At 39.0% G+C, this 18,622-nt stretch overlaps 1 protein-coding gene across 1 annotated transcript in view; it reads right to left on the bottom strand.

Moving 5' to 3' along the window:
* Window positions 1-16,303: 16,303 nt before the first annotated feature.
* Window positions 16,304-18,622, bottom strand: part of XIRP2 (xin actin binding repeat containing 2) — a 157,422-nt gene continuing 155,103 nt past the window's right edge. Inside the window, exons 9-10 of the mRNA XM_084642741.1 lie at window positions 17,246-17,379; window positions 16,304-16,436 (exon numbers count right to left, since the gene is read on the bottom strand). Of these exons, the coding sequence (XP_084498867.1) occupies window positions 17,285-17,379 (95 nt within the window). The 3' untranslated portion in view covers window positions 16,304-16,436; window positions 17,246-17,284. The remainder of the gene's footprint in view (window positions 16,437-17,245; window positions 17,380-18,622) is intronic.

Raw genomic sequence — 18,622 nt, 5'->3', positions numbered from 1 at the left:
CCCTGCTACAATGGGCTACCCCAGAGGAGTTGTGGGGAAAGAAAGCCTGAGATGGTAGGGTAGGAAGAAGCCTGGGGAAACTGTAGCAGGAAGAGAGTTTGCTTGTTACAGGGTCCCTGGGCTGGAACCCAGCATAGTGCGTGGGTCTGGGTTCCCATGCCAGCCAAGAGTAAATGGCACAGAATTGTTGGAGACACCAACTGGACTGCTGGTCCAGAGGGACTTGACTACCCCTTGAGGGGAAAAAGTATAGTGAGCTGGCCTGGTGGCCAAGCCATGAAGAGGGAGCACCCTGATTTGCAAAGAGGAAGCATGGCAACTCCTGGAGTGTGAGAGGGGCCGCAGCATGAGCGAGAGACATGAAGAGGTATCGGACCAGGAGCAGTTATTCCCCAGATGTAGCCCCAAGGGGTCCTCAGCAGTGAGTGTACCCTATTGCACATGCCTTTGAAAAAGAATTTCTCAGGTTTTTTTTATTTCCTCCCCCAGACCCATAAAAGCCACTACCCACCTGGGACAACTTATTCCCCTAACCTATATCACCAAGTCTCAGATTGTAGCCTTCAAAACAAAAGCACCGTTCCAACAAATTGGAACAGCAGCTCACAGAGGAAAGCTGATGGGAAAATAAAGAAAAAAAGTACTCCAAACGTGCAATTCATCAGTGTGTATACATGATATTTCCCTTCTAATCTTGCTTCACTGAAGGCTGTAACACAGCCTCCTAAAATTGAAACTGCAAATATATACTATGTGTCCAACTGCACTTACTGAATTTATAGCCTGACATTTCTTTCCCTATATCTAATATTAGAGGAAGAATGTAAGGAACCATTATTTATAGACGGGCTGTTAATTCATTATACTGGGAGCAGCAGTGATTACTATAGTTAAAGCAGACTGAATTAGATTATGCAATCCGCCTATCTAGGTAGGTACTTGCAGATAGTGCCCTCACTATTGCATCTGTGGTGTTTTCATTGTACTCTTCTTTCAATCACCCATATCTTTCTAAACGTTTCCCTTTGAGGCTGAAATTTTCCCTTTCAGTCTCTGCCCAGAAGTGAATTATTATTTTTTTTGAAAGTCTGAAGGGGAAAAAAATTCAGTCATTTTTGAGTATAAAGGAAACTGGAAAAATTACACATTTCTGATGGTTGCATTGTTAGTTCCTTGCAGTAGGGGTCATCTTATTAACAGGTGTGTATAGCGCTTACACAATAAGACATGTTCCCTGACTGCATCTTTGGGCACAGCTGCAGTACAAATAATAATCCTCATTCTAAACAAAAAATAAAAATCCAGACTTTTATTTTTAAACAGGTCTAATATTGAAACAGTCAAAAGCAGAAAGTTGAAGTTTGGTGCAGAAATAGCCCTCACTGAAGAGATGTGCCTTTGAGTGTTCCAAAGAAAATTGGTTTTGACCTGCCCAAATTATGAGCCTTTGACAATCATGTTTTAAATGTAGAGTAGATTTTGAGTGTGTATTTGTGATTAAATTTGTGATTAAAGTGCACAGCTATTGAAAGGCATGTTAATTGTATGCCATCGTATGAGTAAAGATTTCATCATAAATGGATGCAGATAATGAGACAGAGATAAGGTTTCAGAATAGCAGTCGTGTTAGTCTGTATCCGCAAAAAGAACAGGAGTACTTGTGGCACCTTAGAGACTAACAAATTTATTACAGCATAAGCTTTCGTGGGCTACAATCCACTTCATCGGATGCATAGAATAGAACATATAGTAGGAAGATAGGTAGATAGATACATACATACAGATAAATTGGAAGTTGCCGTACAAACTGTGAGAGGCTAATTAGTTAAGATGAGCTATTATCAGCGGGAGAAAAAAAACTTTTGTAGTGATAATCAAGATGGCCCATTTAGACAGTTGACAAGAAGGTGTGAGGATACTTAACTTAGGGAAATAGATTGCACATGTAACCTTTAATTTTGGCATTTCTTGAACGTTGAATATTGAAATGTTCAAATTTAGGGCTTAGTTGTGTTGTTTTGGCACTGCTTCTAGGGAAACCTGGAAGAAATTTTACACCTGAGGAAAAGTTCCCTTTTGTACAGACAGAATAGGCCCACAGCTACATCCTTGTAAGCAGAGGAAACTTATTGCCTCACTGCATCCTGCTCTTCCCTTCCGTCTTCCATTGGTTCATTTCCAGAAGGAGCTGTCCATGGGCTGAATGGAAGGGGAAGTCTCCTTTCATCTTCTCCCCCAGTGCATGCATGCATGAGGACCAGGCACAATCTGCTGCTGTTTCACTTTAAGTCATTTGTTGTATGTATTGTAAGGCATATACTGAAGAAACACTCACTCTTACTATCTTTATTCTTGTCTGTCTAATCTGATTTTTTTGGAAAGTCCAAAGTCAGTGTCCTTTTGGCTGTCTTTCTAATTTCTTTTTTACCCAAATCCTTCCTAAAATTTGTAAAGATCTATAGAATACACTTTCCATCTTTCTCAGTCAAAATCAGGAAAGGAGACTCTTTGTCTTTAAGGGTTATATGCACTTATAGGGTGAAATCCTGCCTTTACTAAAGTCAATGAGGAGGAGGGAGGTCAAAGAATTTCACCCATACTATATAATTCGGGTGCCCCGTAATCACTGCATTAGTAAAGAAAATGGCCATAAATATGCAACATAGTTTCTTTCATCTGTCTCTTTTGACTTGATGCTTTATTATTTGTTGTATATGCCCACAAGGTTGTTAATGTGTTTGTAATTATACTCACCAGTTGGAGGTGTACTTGACTCAAGTGACCCAAATCTTATATAAGTAATCCTGATAATTATCCCGCACTTTGAAAATGAGGCCTTAACTATAAATATTTATAGCAGGCGTACTGCAAAAAGTGCTTGTATGGTGTTAGATAAGGCAGATCACCAGCATGATATGTTTTTAATGTCCATGCTAAGTACTAGGTCTTTTAAGATGCTAATATAGATGTGCCTGTTAATATGTCTAAGGACGATAAATCTTGAACAGAAAACACACACCATACTTATAGTTTGGCAGTAATCAAGCATTTGTCTTTATCTGGCCCTTCACCCAAGAGTAGCAGTCCATCTCAGCAATATAGTAGCAATGTTCTTTAAGTCCCTTTATAGCTTTGAGGGGACTCCCATGGGAACTCCAAGGGGAACAGCAGATAGTCAGCACCTATAAAAACAATGTAAGTAGCTGCAAATAAGTCTTGGTGACAATTATGTTAATGAAGCTGCAAAGGGACTGCACATTTAGAAGTCCCATAAAGTCCAGCACTGATTTAGCAATGCAGAAGTCCCTTAACAGCACATTAAATCAGACTCTTTAATCTATCTAATTAGTGCCTTTTCATCTTAGAAGAAAATGTAACCCCTGCTGTGGACCCTGGGATCCAAAAGCAGGAGTTCAACTATTTGACCTAAAAGAATACCTTCCACTAGCTGGCCTGGTAGTAATACTAGCAAAGATGCACCTGTAGACTGGCAGACTTCTGTTAGTACCATAAGTCTAAGTCCATGTCTACATCACATACCTTATAGCAGCACAGCTGTGTTGCTATAAGGTCTCCCGTTTAGCTGCTCTCCTGCTGGCAAAATAAAACCACCCCCAGTGAGCGGCGGTAGCTTTGTTGGTAGGAGAGCATCTCCCACCAACAGAGTGCTGTCCACACTGGCACTTTTTGTTGGTTAAACTTTTGTCATTCAGGGAAGTGTTTTTTCACACCCCTGACCGACAAAAGTTTTACCGACAAAAGTGCAGTGTAGACATCCCTAAGCAACACAATTTAAATCCACTACAATTTTCTCTTCAATGCTGCTTTGCTATTAAGCACAGCCCAGCGGCAGCTCTTCACCAAGCCCAGAGTTGATGGTGTTCTGATAGCAATTTAGCAAGTCGTTGTCAGCTTCTTCATGGTCCAGCATATTTAAATCAGGCCCATGGAAGTCCTAGGGACTGGCTGATTTTGCTGAACCTTTGAAGTTGCCATTACAAGAAAGGAAGGAGGCTGTTTTTATTTCATTAGCAATATTTTTTCTTAAATAGCAGGACACTTCATGGTAACAGAAACTTGTTTTGAGTAAAATATGGATCTGACAATGTCTTAAATGAAAAGTTCTAGAATGGAATTCTTACAGAAGAGTTTAGATTTTTCTCTACTCCCTTGACTTTTGTATCTTAAAAGAGAGAATTGTCATATGAATCAGCCCAAACATAGAGCTTTCTTGTGGATTTTGGCCACAATTCTGTGCTGAAGACCATGCAGAGCAACAGCAGCACACAGAGCAGGGCAGATATTATCTCCCAGTTAATTATAATGTTGTGCTTTCAGGAGGCACAGCATGGGTCTTACCTGTGTCCAGCCAGCCTTGCTGGACAGCATGGAGAAAGAGGGTTATGGACTTGCCTCCTCTTTACCTTTCCTACCTCATTTGGTGTGGTTTTAATCCCTGGTGGTGATAGAAACGAGCAATCCCGGTAGCCAAGAAGGTACAATGAGTGCAACGGTGGCTGTCTCCAGGCTTTTTCCTCACTGATGCAGACCACTATGTTCTTTCCCAGCTCAGGGGGTAATTGAAAACCAGCAGCACTGAGAGGTGGAGCACAGTGGGAGAGCAAGATGAATGAAGAAGGTAGGCCAGTCATGACACTAGTATAGGCAAGTTCTGGTAAATACTAAAATCCTTCTTGTTAATCTCAGCAAAGCACACACCAACTGACATTTTGAGAACCCTCTAATTTTAACCAACAAAACTTACTTTGTAATGCAGAAACTTTGGGCCAGATCCTTTGCCCCACCTAAATTGCCTTTACATTGTTCCAGTGGTACAAGGGGACTTAAAGCTGCCTTATGACAGCAGCTGGGGAATCCTCCGCTAGTATAGGGTGGTGTAGCCAGCCTTACACCAGCTTCTCTGGATTCATGCATGTCACAGGTGCAAGGGTCATGACCAGAGAACTATATTCTCTGAAGATCATGGCTGGAGGAGCAGATCTCCGGGGCCATTGGCAGCTGGCACAAATTAGAACAGCTCTGAGGCTCTATCTTGCACCAGGGGCCAGTTTGGTTCCCAGCAGCCGCCAGGACCAAGGAGTCAGAAAAGTGGTGGCTGAGCAATGATCTGGCACAAATTCATATGCAAATCAAAACAGGAGCTGACATAGAATCTGTGCCAAAATGAGGCACACTGACAGAGTAAGTGGGGCAGCCCATTAAAGCTGTTTTTGGGGGATGGGGATTAATTTTGACCACGCCCCAAAATAAATTTAAAGTAGAAGCTCTATTTTATGAACTATTTAGTGAATGAGGCGTTCATAATATTGGGGGTTTGTTGGGGACTGGGCAAAGCCTGAAGCAGCTTTCACCATCCTGATCCTTCTTCCCATTAATCACCCCTATTTCTTCTCCAATCCAGTTGCACAGCCTATTCCCTTTCTCCTCCTAACCGCTAGTCTGTCTTCCCTCAGCTTCTATGCCTCCGTCCTGCCCATGAATCACAGTCACAGCCTTCTGCTCCACAGCCCCCTTCACCACCAACAATGAATCATTCATTAGTGCAAGTGGCGGTGCTAGGAATACTTAATCCTGCCTCAGTGCAGGGGGATGGACTAGATGATCTCTCAAGGTCCCTGTTTGCTGGCTGTGTGAGTGTCATCTTCTGCGGTGCAATCCAGACCAGTGAGGGGCTGTCACCCTTTCCCTGCAACCTTGACTGCCTCGCAATGCTGCTGTAACTCCCAGCCTGGTCCACTCACAAACAGCCAAATAATATGCTGTTCACACCTTGAGTGTCTGTGTATAGCTACAGCCCTGGCCCAGTAACTCTGACCCCAGCAGCCAGTCAGCAGCATACCAGCCACACTCTGGCTTCCAGCTGCCTTGGTTACTACCTGCAAGGTGACCCCACACCCTCCCACTCCCAATTTTACTCCCAATACACATGTTCTGCACTCTCCAGCCCTCTCTGGGCAGTTCAGATGATATAGATCCATTACCCCTGTAAGGGCTTGACATCCAATGGCGTGCTAAATGGAGTTACCAAACAGATCAGTTTAAAAACAACACTGGATTCGTTATGATTAAAAATATAAAACAAGTTTATTTAATTACAAAGAGAGATGTTAAGTGAGTAGAAGTATAAGGCATTAAAGACAAATAAAGATAAAATGCTTTCTAGCAGCGAAATTTAACAAACTAGATTTGGTTCATGGTAAAATTCTTACTGCATGTTCCCAGCAAAAGGGCTGACCAAATTCTCAGGTCAGAACCCCTCCTGAACTCCAAAGGCTGGTTCCTTTGTCTTTTTAGGTGAAAGGGGAAGAGAGAAAGAGAGAGAGAGAATACCTGGAGTGTTTTTACCCCTCACTTTTATAGTCTGGTCATCCTTTGAAATGCATTTTTCTGAGGATTACCCCTAGATAGAGTTCCTTCCCCCTGTGAAGATGGAGACATGAAGTCTTCTAGTGAAAGAGGTTCCATGTTTGCCAAAAATGCAGATCTACCGTTCCTGCCCCCGCTTCATTGCCAAAGAATGGTTGCCAAAGGTGATTGCCAATCAACTTTGATGACACCTGGCTAGAGTATTAGCTTGTTTTTAGTCTTTGAGGAACAGGTTTACCCCCTTCCCAGACTTGTCCGGTAAACACATTTAAGTCATAATTTCATCTTATGTTCATAACCTCACACATCATGTTGCTCCATCCATTTCACCATGATATTATTGACAAGCGAGTTGTTAGTTTTCAGCTGATATCTCCCAAGGTATATTTTGTACAAAGACTATTATAGTAGTCTATAGGGTGTGAATACGGGGTGCTACAGCATTGCCAACCCGAAATATTCAAAAATCCTGAGTCAGACCTCCCCCCCAAAATGTTAGGTTGTTTTAATTTATCTTCTGGTTTTTTAGTCTGTAGGGGTCACATTTTCAAGTTTTTCTCTGCAACCATGACTCCAAGAGCTGGAGCTTTAAAGAAAACAACCGTTATCATGACACGTGTAAAATTAGAAGAGCTGGAGCAATAGTGGGAGCATTTCAGAAAGTACTCGGTGGTAGTAAATTCCCACTCACTGCTAGCAATAACTTGACTCTAACTCCTGTCCTGCTCCTTCTTGTTTTCCGTTTAAGCGGTTGGTAAAGGAGAGTACAGGTGGTTCACTTGCAACAGCTCCCACCATCCCACAGCAAGTGTGGGAACACGCAAGTTGGCTGAAAATTTGAACTAGCAGAGACAACCAGCATTTTGGGGTAGGTTACTAAACAATTTCCTCCCCCTTTCTCCCCTAATGTAACCAAGATTCTGCCCAAGTAATCATACAGGGTTGTTTTAAGGAGTTTGAGGAAGGTTGTGAGACTTTGGGAGATATGCAAGCTTAATGGACTTATCTGACATACCAAAGCAGAACGTGTGTATTCGTGGGAGTAACTTTGATCCTCTCTCCCATCATTCTTTTGCTGCAGAATTGGAGCCTAGCTTCTTGTTCCTTTTAGTCTTAGCAATTGGGCTTGGTTTATATTGGTTTACAATTGCCAGAATACCTTTCATAAATTTATAAGCTTACATAAGCCATGCCCAGCTCATCGGTGTTTACCAGTATCTTGCTGTAAACCTATCTTTCGTTATTTGAGTACTGTTTTTACTGTGTTATAACAATTCCCTGAAAAATTAGAACAAACCGTCCTTGTGCTCTGATTCTGCAAAACACTGAAACACATGCTTAATTTTAAGCACCTGCTTATGTTCAGTTTACTGCTGTAGAATTACTCACATGCTTAAATTTACACATGTGTATGTACTTTGCTGAACAGGCATGGGATTTCACATATGCTTAAAGTTAAGCACATGGATAAGTGCTTTGCTGAATCAGGACATCAACTGTTCCTGTTCCGTAAAAAACAAAACAAATTAGACCCTTCCAAACAGCTTAGAGAAATCTTAACTATCATCTTCTACAGAGAGTGCCATAAAATAAACAAATTACATTTTAAAATTACTATAATTACAATACAGTAGAATTTCACCTAAATAGACTGTACCAACCTCTTGCCCTTTTCTTCAGTCATAGCCAAAAATACTCTGATTAGATAGCAATTCAGTCAATCCAGCTGCAGAGGAAAAACATTCTTTCTTCCATCTCTTCTGAACTTTCATTTGTTGCTGCACTCACACCAGCCCCAACCACAAGAAATGGTTCTCTGCCTACCATCCCATGAAATTGGAAACAAACCCTACAACACAATGTAACCCATCTGCTTCTCAAATTAATTCAACTAGGTCCAAACCTAGCATGTTTACAAATTAAAGTATTTTAAAGGGTGTTGCCATATTTGACTCAATTCACTGAAACTATTTTATTTATATATAATCTCCTGGTATTTCACCGCTGAAGTGCTGGTATTCCAGAGAATGCTGCCACCTTACACACAAAGGTCTAGCAAAAATCAGTCATAGAAGTACTATGGTCATTTCTCTTTAGCCTGATGTTCAAAACATTCATAGTCTATACTTTATGAATGGTAATGCTCTGCTCCTCTTACTCCCTCCTTTTTTTGGATGTTAAGAACTGTTACTCTCTTGCTAGTTTCACTTTGTTCTGGATAAGTTTTTCTTTATTTTGTTCACTTTTATTCATTGAAATTGGTGAGGTTTTAGAAAAATGACCCATGTTTCTGGATTCTTGTATGAATGAAGTTGCTCTATTGTCTCATTCTGCAATAGTTTAGAATATTGGAATTGCTATGGGAAAATACAAATAAACCCTATGAGATTTGTAGTGAATGCTTTAGAATTGGCCTGGTTTATACTTCTGTTGTCAGAATATTCATCAGTCACTTTGATGATTGTTCATAACACTCCCTTTATTTAAATGAGGCGGAGAATGAATGTTTACAACAAAGGTCATTCAGAGCTACTGTGTAAAGCTATGTATGCACAGGCACAGAGATTGGTACAGATGAATCAGAATAAGAGCAAAGTGTGAGTGATCTGTGATCAGAAGCTCTCAGATTTTTTTACAGCCTTACTCAGTTTTCTTGTGATTTGTACATTTTGAACAATAATGTATATCTTTAAGAAAACATATTTCTAAACACCATATTTAAAATGACCTCTGTTGCTCAACATACTTATATTTTATAATATTCTTTTTTGTGTCAAAACATAGGAAATAGGAGAAACATTTTCAACTGGGAAAAAATGTAGTCTGATTTCAAACCAGCCAAGACTAGACATTCTCCAACTGTTAGACATGAAATACCCTCCTCCAGCTGTCTCAGTGAGATAGACACCTCTAACCATTTGCTATTCTTTAAGAGCCTGATCCACAGGCTGTTGAAGTCAATGAGAGACTTTCCATTGATTTCTATGAGTTTTGAATCAGGCCTTAACCCTGGATCGATCTTCCACTACTCCTAGGAGATATAAGGCTCATGCTCCATGCCAGATAGTTCTTTGTATGGAATCAGTTTTGCTTTCATGCCAGGAAAATCCCATTCCAGGTACTGCTGTTGGTCAGAGAATCCCTCTCCTTTTTACATTCCTGAAGTGGAGAATGAAATCTGGTAGCTGTTGGAGACAGAGTAGGAGGTCTGGCCAGGAGAGTGGGTGTCTCCACACAGAAAGTGTTTCGGAACCAAGCTCAGCGTCTCAGCAGCCACAGAATCTCTCCTCCACCGAGCAGAGTGCTCCCGATTGGCTCCTCCTTAACTCAGGAAATTAGCCAGTCCTGAAACTGTAAAACATCTCAGGAGTGGCCAGCCTCTGAAGAGTTAATGGCAATTTGGGAGAAGACATCTAAGCTCATATTAATTTTCCCTGGTTCTCCCAAGGTCAAACGTATGAGTTTTATGGGTGATTGTTATTTCAAAACACTCAAAGCCAGCTCCTCAGCTGGTATAAATCAGTGTTGCTCCACTAAAGTTAATGGAGTTACGATGCTTTTTACCAGCTGAGGACCTTGTCTTCAGTAAACATTTAATTTAAAGAAAATGTGTAATGCACATGACCACATCTTGCAGCCCCATCTCACCTTTCTGTAGCTCCTATGTGCAGGACAGGAGAGCTCCCACATGCGAATTCATTCACGTGGTTTCGGCATGTATCCCAACAAACAGACACTTATTCACTGAGTTTCAGCCTCATTTGTCTCTGATTACTCCTGCTTTGAGCTCTTGGACAAAGTCTCAGAGAGCTCTTAGTGCCAGCTTCATTTCCTCCCATCACTTACATTCTTTTGCAATTATTGGCTATCTACCACTATTACCTCTCTCCTTTCTGAAGCATGTTTGCTAGGGCCACCCATATGATTTGCTTAAGGATGGCACGATGCTAGAAGTAGAAATCTGGTCTGGCTTTGGCCCTGGTAGTATGTGATTTACTCTTTCTCACTTTATTTCTCTTACAACAGGAAGGAAATATCCCTGTGGTCCATATCTTCTCTCTAACCTTGTTATGTTCTTTGAGTCCTCTCTTCCTGTAAGTTAATTTCCTAGTTAGAGGAAAGACTTATTTTTCTTTTGAACTTTTGTTGTTGTTACTTCATAAGATAATTTTCTGACAGAAGTATTAACTTTTCCGTGAAAGTAAACTGGTTGCACAGGTATATGTTGACATAAGTTACATCTGCCACTCTTATATCCTGAAGTTCCCCAGAGAGTAGTTATCAGTGGTTCACAGTCATGTTGGAAGGGCATAATGAGTGGGGTCCCGCAGGGATCGGTTCTGGGTCCGGTTCTGTTCAATATCTTCATCAGTGGTTTAGATAATGGCATAGAGAGTACACTTATAAAGTTTGCTGATGATACCAAGGTGGGAGGGGTTGCAAGTGTTTTGGAGGATAGGATTAAAATTCAAAATTATCTGGACAAACTGGAGAAATGGTCTGAAGTAAATAGGATGAAATTCAATAAGGACAAATGCAAAGTACTCCACTTAGGAAGGAACAATCAGTTGCACACATACAAAATGGGAAATGATTGCCTAGGAAGGAGTACTGCGGAAAGAGATCTGGGGATCATAGTGGATCACAAGCTAAATATGAGTCAACAGGGTAACGCTGTCACAAAAAAAGCAAACAGCAATCTGGGATATATTAGCAGAAGTATTGTAAACAAGACATGAGAAATAATTCTTCCGCTCTACTCTGTGCTGATTAGGCCTCAACTGGAGTATTGTGTCCAGTTCTGGGAGCCACATTTCTGGAAAGATGTGGACAAATTGGAGAAAGTCCAGAGAAGTGCAACAAAAATGATTAAAGGTCTAGAAAACATGACCTATGAAGGAAGATTGAAATAATTGGGTTTGTTTATTCTGGAGAAGAGAAGACTGAGAGGGGCATATCAGTCTTCAAGTACATAAAAGGTTGTTACGAGGAGGAGGGAGAAAAATTGTTTTTCTTAAACTCTGAGGATAGGACAAGAAGCAATGGACTTAAATTGTAGCAAGGGAAGTCTAGGTTGGACATTAGGAAAAACTTCCTAACTGTCAGAGTGGTTAAGCACTGGATAAATTGCCTAGGGAGGTCATGGAATCTCCATCATTGGGATTTTTAAGAGCAGGTTGACAAATACCTGTCAGGAATGGTATAGACAATACTTAGTCCTGCCTTGAGTGCAGGGGACTGGACTAGATGACCTCTCAAGGTCCCTTCTAGTTCTATGATTCTAAGTAATTGATCAGGACATGCAGGAGAACAAAACACAGGCACAAGGATGAATTTTAAAGCAGAAGGCTGAAATGTTATTAACTTTTTTTAACTTTAATCTCTCCCCAACTCACCCCAAAACATGTATTTGGGTACAGTGCACTGTTAAACAGCTTCATGCCAAATAACCAATATTCAGGGTTGTCCTCTTCAGACTAATTAGGATTCCACTCAGCTCTGAATATACTAATGTTCCCACTGTAAAGTTTAATGTGGGTATTAATGAAAGGAACCTTAATTTATGAACACTAAAGGTCTCCCCTTCTTGCTCCGTGGTCCCCAGGACATTTCCTGGGTCTCTCAGTCATGTTTACCTCTGGGAGCCATCCTCTGAGAGCCCCTCACCTACACAGGACACCAGCTGCAAGTGGTGACTAAATTATGAACTCCACTTCTAAACTTACAACTTTTAAACACTGTTCTTATGCCTTATTAACCTTAAACCAGGCCTATGGGATGCTGCAAGAGAGGTGGAAAAACCCAACAAACACCTCATTTCTGTGGGGGGGAAATTCTTTCCTGATCCTAAAAACTAGTGAGCACACAGACCCATAGCATCATAGTGCAAACTATACCGCCATTATAGGGCAGGGAGGGCAGAGCAGCAAATGCAACAGAATGGCTGCTACTTACTCTGAGGGCGTCACATACTGCAAGGCTCAAGGGGAAAAGCACAAGAGAATAAACTCTCCCTTGTCCACCAGAGACCAGGCAATAGCAGAAGGGAGAGGTAGAATCTCTCTTCTCTTCTCTTGCTCCACTTCTCACCTAGGCACAATCTCGATGTGCATTCTGGATAGGGGAAGAGTAGGGAACAAAACAACTGAACTTGACCCTCTAATTCCACCCTTCCTCTCAGAACTCCAGGGGTTGTCTTTCCCCTGTTGGTCTGATCAAACATTTCCTACCTCACTGAGACAGGGGACCTTTCAGGAAAGTGTATTTAACTTGTTTGTACAAAAAAATTAGTTTTGCGGAAGACAAATTTACAAATATTCTATTTTTTATAGTTTACCATAATCACAACAGAATTTCAAAATATTCTACTAAAGGCATTTGAAAATTTGACATGGCTAAATCCTGAGTTCCTTATTCAGTTTTTTCTCAGGCAAACTTTAATGAAATTGATTCTACAAGAGTTTGCCTGAGTAGAAACTGAGTTAGAAACTCAGGAGACGGCCCACAAGTAGTAAAAGTGTATTAAGAAGATTTTGGGAATAGGAGGAATAAACAAACTGCATGGCTTATATAGTCCCTCCCATGGAAAAACATCTGGAAGATGAAAATTTACTTGGAAAGAGCTGTGAAAAGACACCACATCATCCTGTCAATTATGTGCACCAAGCTGCTCGTTGAAGAGGCAGTAGATATGACCTAAAATCCTTGGAGGCTGAGACTCTGTAATGTCCGAAGCCATCTTCTAAATCACAGGGTGTCCGCGGCAGTTCCATGATTCCCACCTCCGCAGGAAATCCAGGCTCCATTGAAGTCAATGGGAGTTTTTCCATTGACTTGAATGGAACCAGGATTTCGCCTCAGATGTACAGCTTGCTCCCTTACTGTGTTGCCTATACTTCCCTATCAGTGGTTTGGTCCTTCAGCATGGTCCACAGGCTACTTCCATCCATCAAAGTTCTTATAAGGACACCTATCACCATAGTATCTGCCTTTCGTGCAGCAATCTAATTACACTTGAAAAGGATTTCTTACATTTCATGAGCATGGTCTGTGGTAGTTGAAAGACGTATATAGTATACAACTTTGGATGGGAGAGTCCTCCAACCTACACACAATCACAGCCCCACATTTGGGCAATGTGCTGTACTCCTGGAGATATCCTGTGCTGCTGCTTAAACATTTGTAATTATTGCAGGAAACTGGCTACCTGTTCTACTTGTAAATTACTCCAAGTGATCCCCTCTGTTGCATAGCAGAGGAGAATGTGTGGATCAGTGCTTGCAGAAATGGATAGTTTTGAACACTGTATTTTGGTTTCCCTACACAGAGATTTTTCCACATTCACTGTGACAAATATCCTCCTAAACTAAAATGATTACAGTCTGAATATTTCACAATTGTTTTAAAAAAAGTAGATGTAAAAATATTCAAAAGAGAGATTTTATAAAGTGCTTTTTTATTATGCATTTGTCAACAGTTAAATGATGTGTTGCTATTTCATGCAAGCTAGAATAATGTTAAGATAGCAAAAACATACTATGCCATAAAAGTGTTAAGGATAAAAAGCGCTAAATCTGAATAAGATTGTACAGTTTTAAATCTAAAACTGAGAAGCTGGTTTATCTAAAATTATTTTTGAAAAAATTAGTAAAATAACCTCTGTTTTACTCCTGTTTTCCTGCATCTTGAATATTGTCCCAATTCTACATGTGATGTTCTTCTTCATGCCATTTCCTCTACATTTTTACACACCTTATTTTTTGCTGTCATGCAACATAATGCACAGTAAACATCTCAGTGCTCCAAAGGGACACGATAATTTCAGAGAGACAGCAAAACTATATAATATCCATTATTATTTGCCCATCGGTTGTAGCCCCTGTTTCATTATTATTCCATTTCAAACCAAGTACTTCATGTTGTTGCTAGAAAAATACTTTTCTAATAAAAGCTAACAAGAAAAATTTACATAATTTATCATGGAGAAACAGCTTATTTACTTATAGAAATAACAATGCATGAAAAAAAATTGTAGAAATATTTTTCCTTATTCTTCTGCACACCAGGTGCATTACTTCTTAGTTCATTACAAATGATAAAGAACAGTGTTGGAATTAATGCATGGATCAGCAGGAAAGTCATATTTTAAAATATTGCCTGTAGCATAAAGAATTGTAGAAATACAAATCATTTGCATCCTGAACTGAAAAAAAACCTCATCATATTTTTGCCTCTCCATTGACTGAAAGATAATTTAAGCAAAAATAAAATATGAATAATTGGTGATATATAATACAAATAAACATTCATATATAATCTCTGTATATTAAGTTCCTTAAGAAGTGCTATAGAATAACTGGATTACAGAAATGCCTAACCCACTAATTGTAGACATAAATAATATTTTACCACATACTTTGTGAGTGACAATTTTAGATGATCATTTGTTTTATTCATAATCATCATAACATCTATTTCTTTTGATTTGCTCTTCTACAGTGAGATAATCAGACTTGACTTTATCTCCTTGAGATGATGGAACAGCTATATATCTTGAGCTCAGTAAATCTGAACTTGTGCTTGTGCCATTTGCTGACACTTCTGTTATTTCACCTTCTTGACAGATATTGATATCATGTAGTTCCATATCAGAATTCCCATGTTCTTTTGAATATGGACTGGAAGCATTTTTAGTTATGTCTACAGAATGTAACAGACCAATGTCTAAAAACATGTCACCTTTTTCAGGAAAGCAAGGTGTTTTCTCATTATCACATAAAGTAGTATGTAAGCTATTGTCATTTTTTGATTCTTCCCCAACGCTTAGCAACTTGGTATCAAAAGGGAATGTTGTATTAGTGGTTTCCTTTAAAACTAATACGTTGCTGGTACCAGATTTTTGACCAATGGCATCTGTATTAATTTGAACAAGACTATATGAGGTAACTTTATCTTTGGAGTTTTGTTTCTCAAGTGCAATATTTACAAAATCTCTAGAAGAGCTTTCTTGAAATTCAGGTATACCAAGTAGTTCTGCATTTCCTGGTTGATTTTCTAGCTTTTTAAAAGCATATTCAAACATGGTGCGATTTGCATGGCTTAATTTTGTTACTGGATTAGGTATAACTGAGAGAGAGGTTTCCTGTCTACAGATGTTCAAGTGTGAAAAAGTTGTATAATTATTATTATTACTCATATTAAACTCTTTATAATTATCTAGTACTGTCTCCTTATCAATATTAGTAACCTGTAAAACTTCTACCCCACAAGATTCATTATTTTTTTCATCTTGCTTCTTCTCAGCACTCTGCATAACCACATTACGTTCATTAACATCCATTCCACTTTCCTCTCTATTCTCTGATCCTTCTGTTTCATTCATCTTATCTTCCACATTCTCATTTTTTTCATCTATTTCCTTACTGCCTACTTCAGTTATCTTTGCTTCATTGAAATTTATAACTTCTTCCTTCTCAGACATAGAACTAAAAGATGACTGTTGATTTTGTTGCGAGTCAACAATGTCATCCTTCTTTTGTTCTACTTTCTCTCTGAGATCACTATGGGTATTTTCTAGCTGAGTTTCATTTTTATTGCCTAGAGGTATATTCGTGTATGTTCTGGAGGCTTCTTGTGCAAAACCTTCTGGGGGCCACTTTGGCTTATTCATTTTAACCTCTTCTTCAACAGAAAATGTTTTTTGGGGTATCACATGATCTGTAGAAGGAGGCCATATAATTTTTAATTTGCCTCTTTCTGTAGATCTTTTCAAATTGTCATCCAGAGTTTCAGAATGCACATATTGAATATCTGAATACAAGTCTGGTTCAATTTCTGTATTAAGCTTAGATTTGATAGTTGTCTCATTATTTGGATTTACCTCTTCAGCATGAACATTGCCAACTGAGCTTGTTTGGTCTTTGGAACTCCATAATTCTTTGTGTTGCTTGTGTCCAAAACCTTCATCATAATTTCCTTTAGACTTGAAAAGTTGCTTAAAATGGGGTTTACAGTATGCTTGTCCATGGAGAGATGCGTAATTTCCCAAGCTGTCAAATGGAAGAAAAGTTGTTTGATAGCATCTACAGATCTACCAAGAATAAATACACCAAGAATACTCTATTTTAGTTGACCTGATAAGTACTCAAAAATTACAGTATCTATAGATATCTTTATGTATATTTTAGCAAAGAAAAAATAACATTTATTTTTAATTTTAATATATGGTTCTCACCAAAAAAAGGATCTTTAGTATCTGAAACTTTATGTATTGTAAATTCCTATAAAAGATAGAATTTTTGGTAGCAAGAACCTCACTTTTATATCATAAAAATAATAATTAAAATATATAGATGATTATTTCCTACAGCTGTAGAAACACTTTACAGTAAATGGACTAAACTTAATGAAAGTATAGGCTACTAAGAGGAATGATCTCTAGCACTTTATGTTTATGCTTTTTAAAAGTTCCTGACAGTTGCTAGTGTATATGACAACCACTGAAGTCCTCTTTATTTTCCTACAGAACAGGTGGAAAACATGCAGTACCATCCAAGCTTCTCTTCACTTCTCTATTAGTACACCTCAGCCCTTTTCTGGGATGATAGGATTTATTCGTGTGCATGTTTACTTAGGCCTGGATCCTGCTCCCAGTGAGGTAAAGGGAAAAATTCCTATTGACATTAGAAGTACAGGATCAGATCTATAATCCTTGCCTGGAAGAGCTTCCAGCTCTCTTGACTTTTGATCCAAAGCTCTATCTGCTGGTTAGCATTGATAGGAACAGGGTGGCCAGTTACAGCAGTACTTGGACCTCAAAAGCAGATTTTCTGTGAATGAATTGGTAGTTCCTCCTTACCTTAACTTACTGCCGCAGTGGTGACATCGGAAACATGATTTATGAAAGATTTGCTTGTTGACAACTAGACATTCCATTGGATAAACTTTCTTTTGACAAAGTATGCATGTTTCCTTTTCCTGAAGTTGCAGTTTCTAGAAATAATATTTTATAAAGGTCATATATTGGTCCTCAGCTATTTGTTAGAATGTATTTCTAAAAGATGTCACTTTATCAGTCCATGCACAAAATGAATGGTTTATATGGAAAGCTGCAAAGCTGATTGATTTTTGTCAGTTCATCCATGAATTGATAAGTAATCTACAGATTTTAGGGATAAACTATAATTCAACTAATTGTAATACTTTGAAAGCAAAATCCTGTTTACTTTTTCTGGTGAGTAGTTTCATGAATTTGAACAGGACTTCACTTCAGGAAGCCAAGCAGAATTTGGCCCTTTGTATGTAATAAATATTTTTTTCTTAAAGTGAGAAGGTATCATAAAAAGGAATGTTAAGTTGGACTGAGTATGTTTATATAGAACGCACCTCTTTGAATCTGCAATGTCATTTAGAGATATATACGCAGAGGGTGAATGTTTGAAACTGTGATTAGAAAGCTTTGCTTAATTATGCCAGAAGCACATCAAGGAACTTCGTTACTGCATTAACCTGAAAACTACACGCACATATGTTGCAAATATGATAGGGATATAATTATTTGAGCTTTTTACAGTTTTCATGTTCATGGCTGGTGTTTTGTTCAGTTAATTTGCAAGAAAGAATTAGCTACAATACTGATATTAGCTAACTATATCAAATCCTTTCTTTTATGAAGCATAATTGATTGTAAAGGAAACTAGCTATACTCCAAAGTACAAAGCACCAGTAGAAAGTTTATTTCAGGAAGGTGAGGGGTAGGAAGAGACGGAGATAACAGACAATCTGCAGAAAGCTACACTGCTATTCTGTCTTGATTTATGAATTGCTATAAAATCCATGCTAACAGGCAAATACAAATAATACAGCATTATAGTGGGCTAAATTCTCTGCTGATGTAAATGGTGCTGCTCCATTATCAACAGAGTTCTGCACCCATTTACACCAGCAGAGAATGTGGCCCGCTTTACTGTTATATTATTTGTATTTGCCTGCTAGTACTGATTTTATAGCAATTTGTAAATCAAGACAGAATAGCAGTGTAGAATACACAACTGTGCCTATATCTCCTAGAGCTGTGCAAAACATCCAAGGAGAAATTAAAAATCTTTAAAATTTGCTTAGAAATTACCTGAATGCAAAATTTTCCCCATAAGTGAATAGACTAATCAAAGCTGATTGTGAAGTTATCTTTGTACTCATGTCCCTGAAAATTTCAAACCACTCTTTGCAGTACAGT

Source organism: Lepidochelys olivacea (genome assembly GCF_965140295.1).
Source record: "Lepidochelys olivacea isolate rLepOli2 genome assembly, chromosome: 11".
NCBI lineage: Eukaryota > Metazoa > Chordata > Testudines > Cheloniidae > Lepidochelys > Lepidochelys olivacea.
Note: the sequence above shows the minus strand (reverse complement) of the source record. Positions and strands in the feature narration are given on the sequence as shown.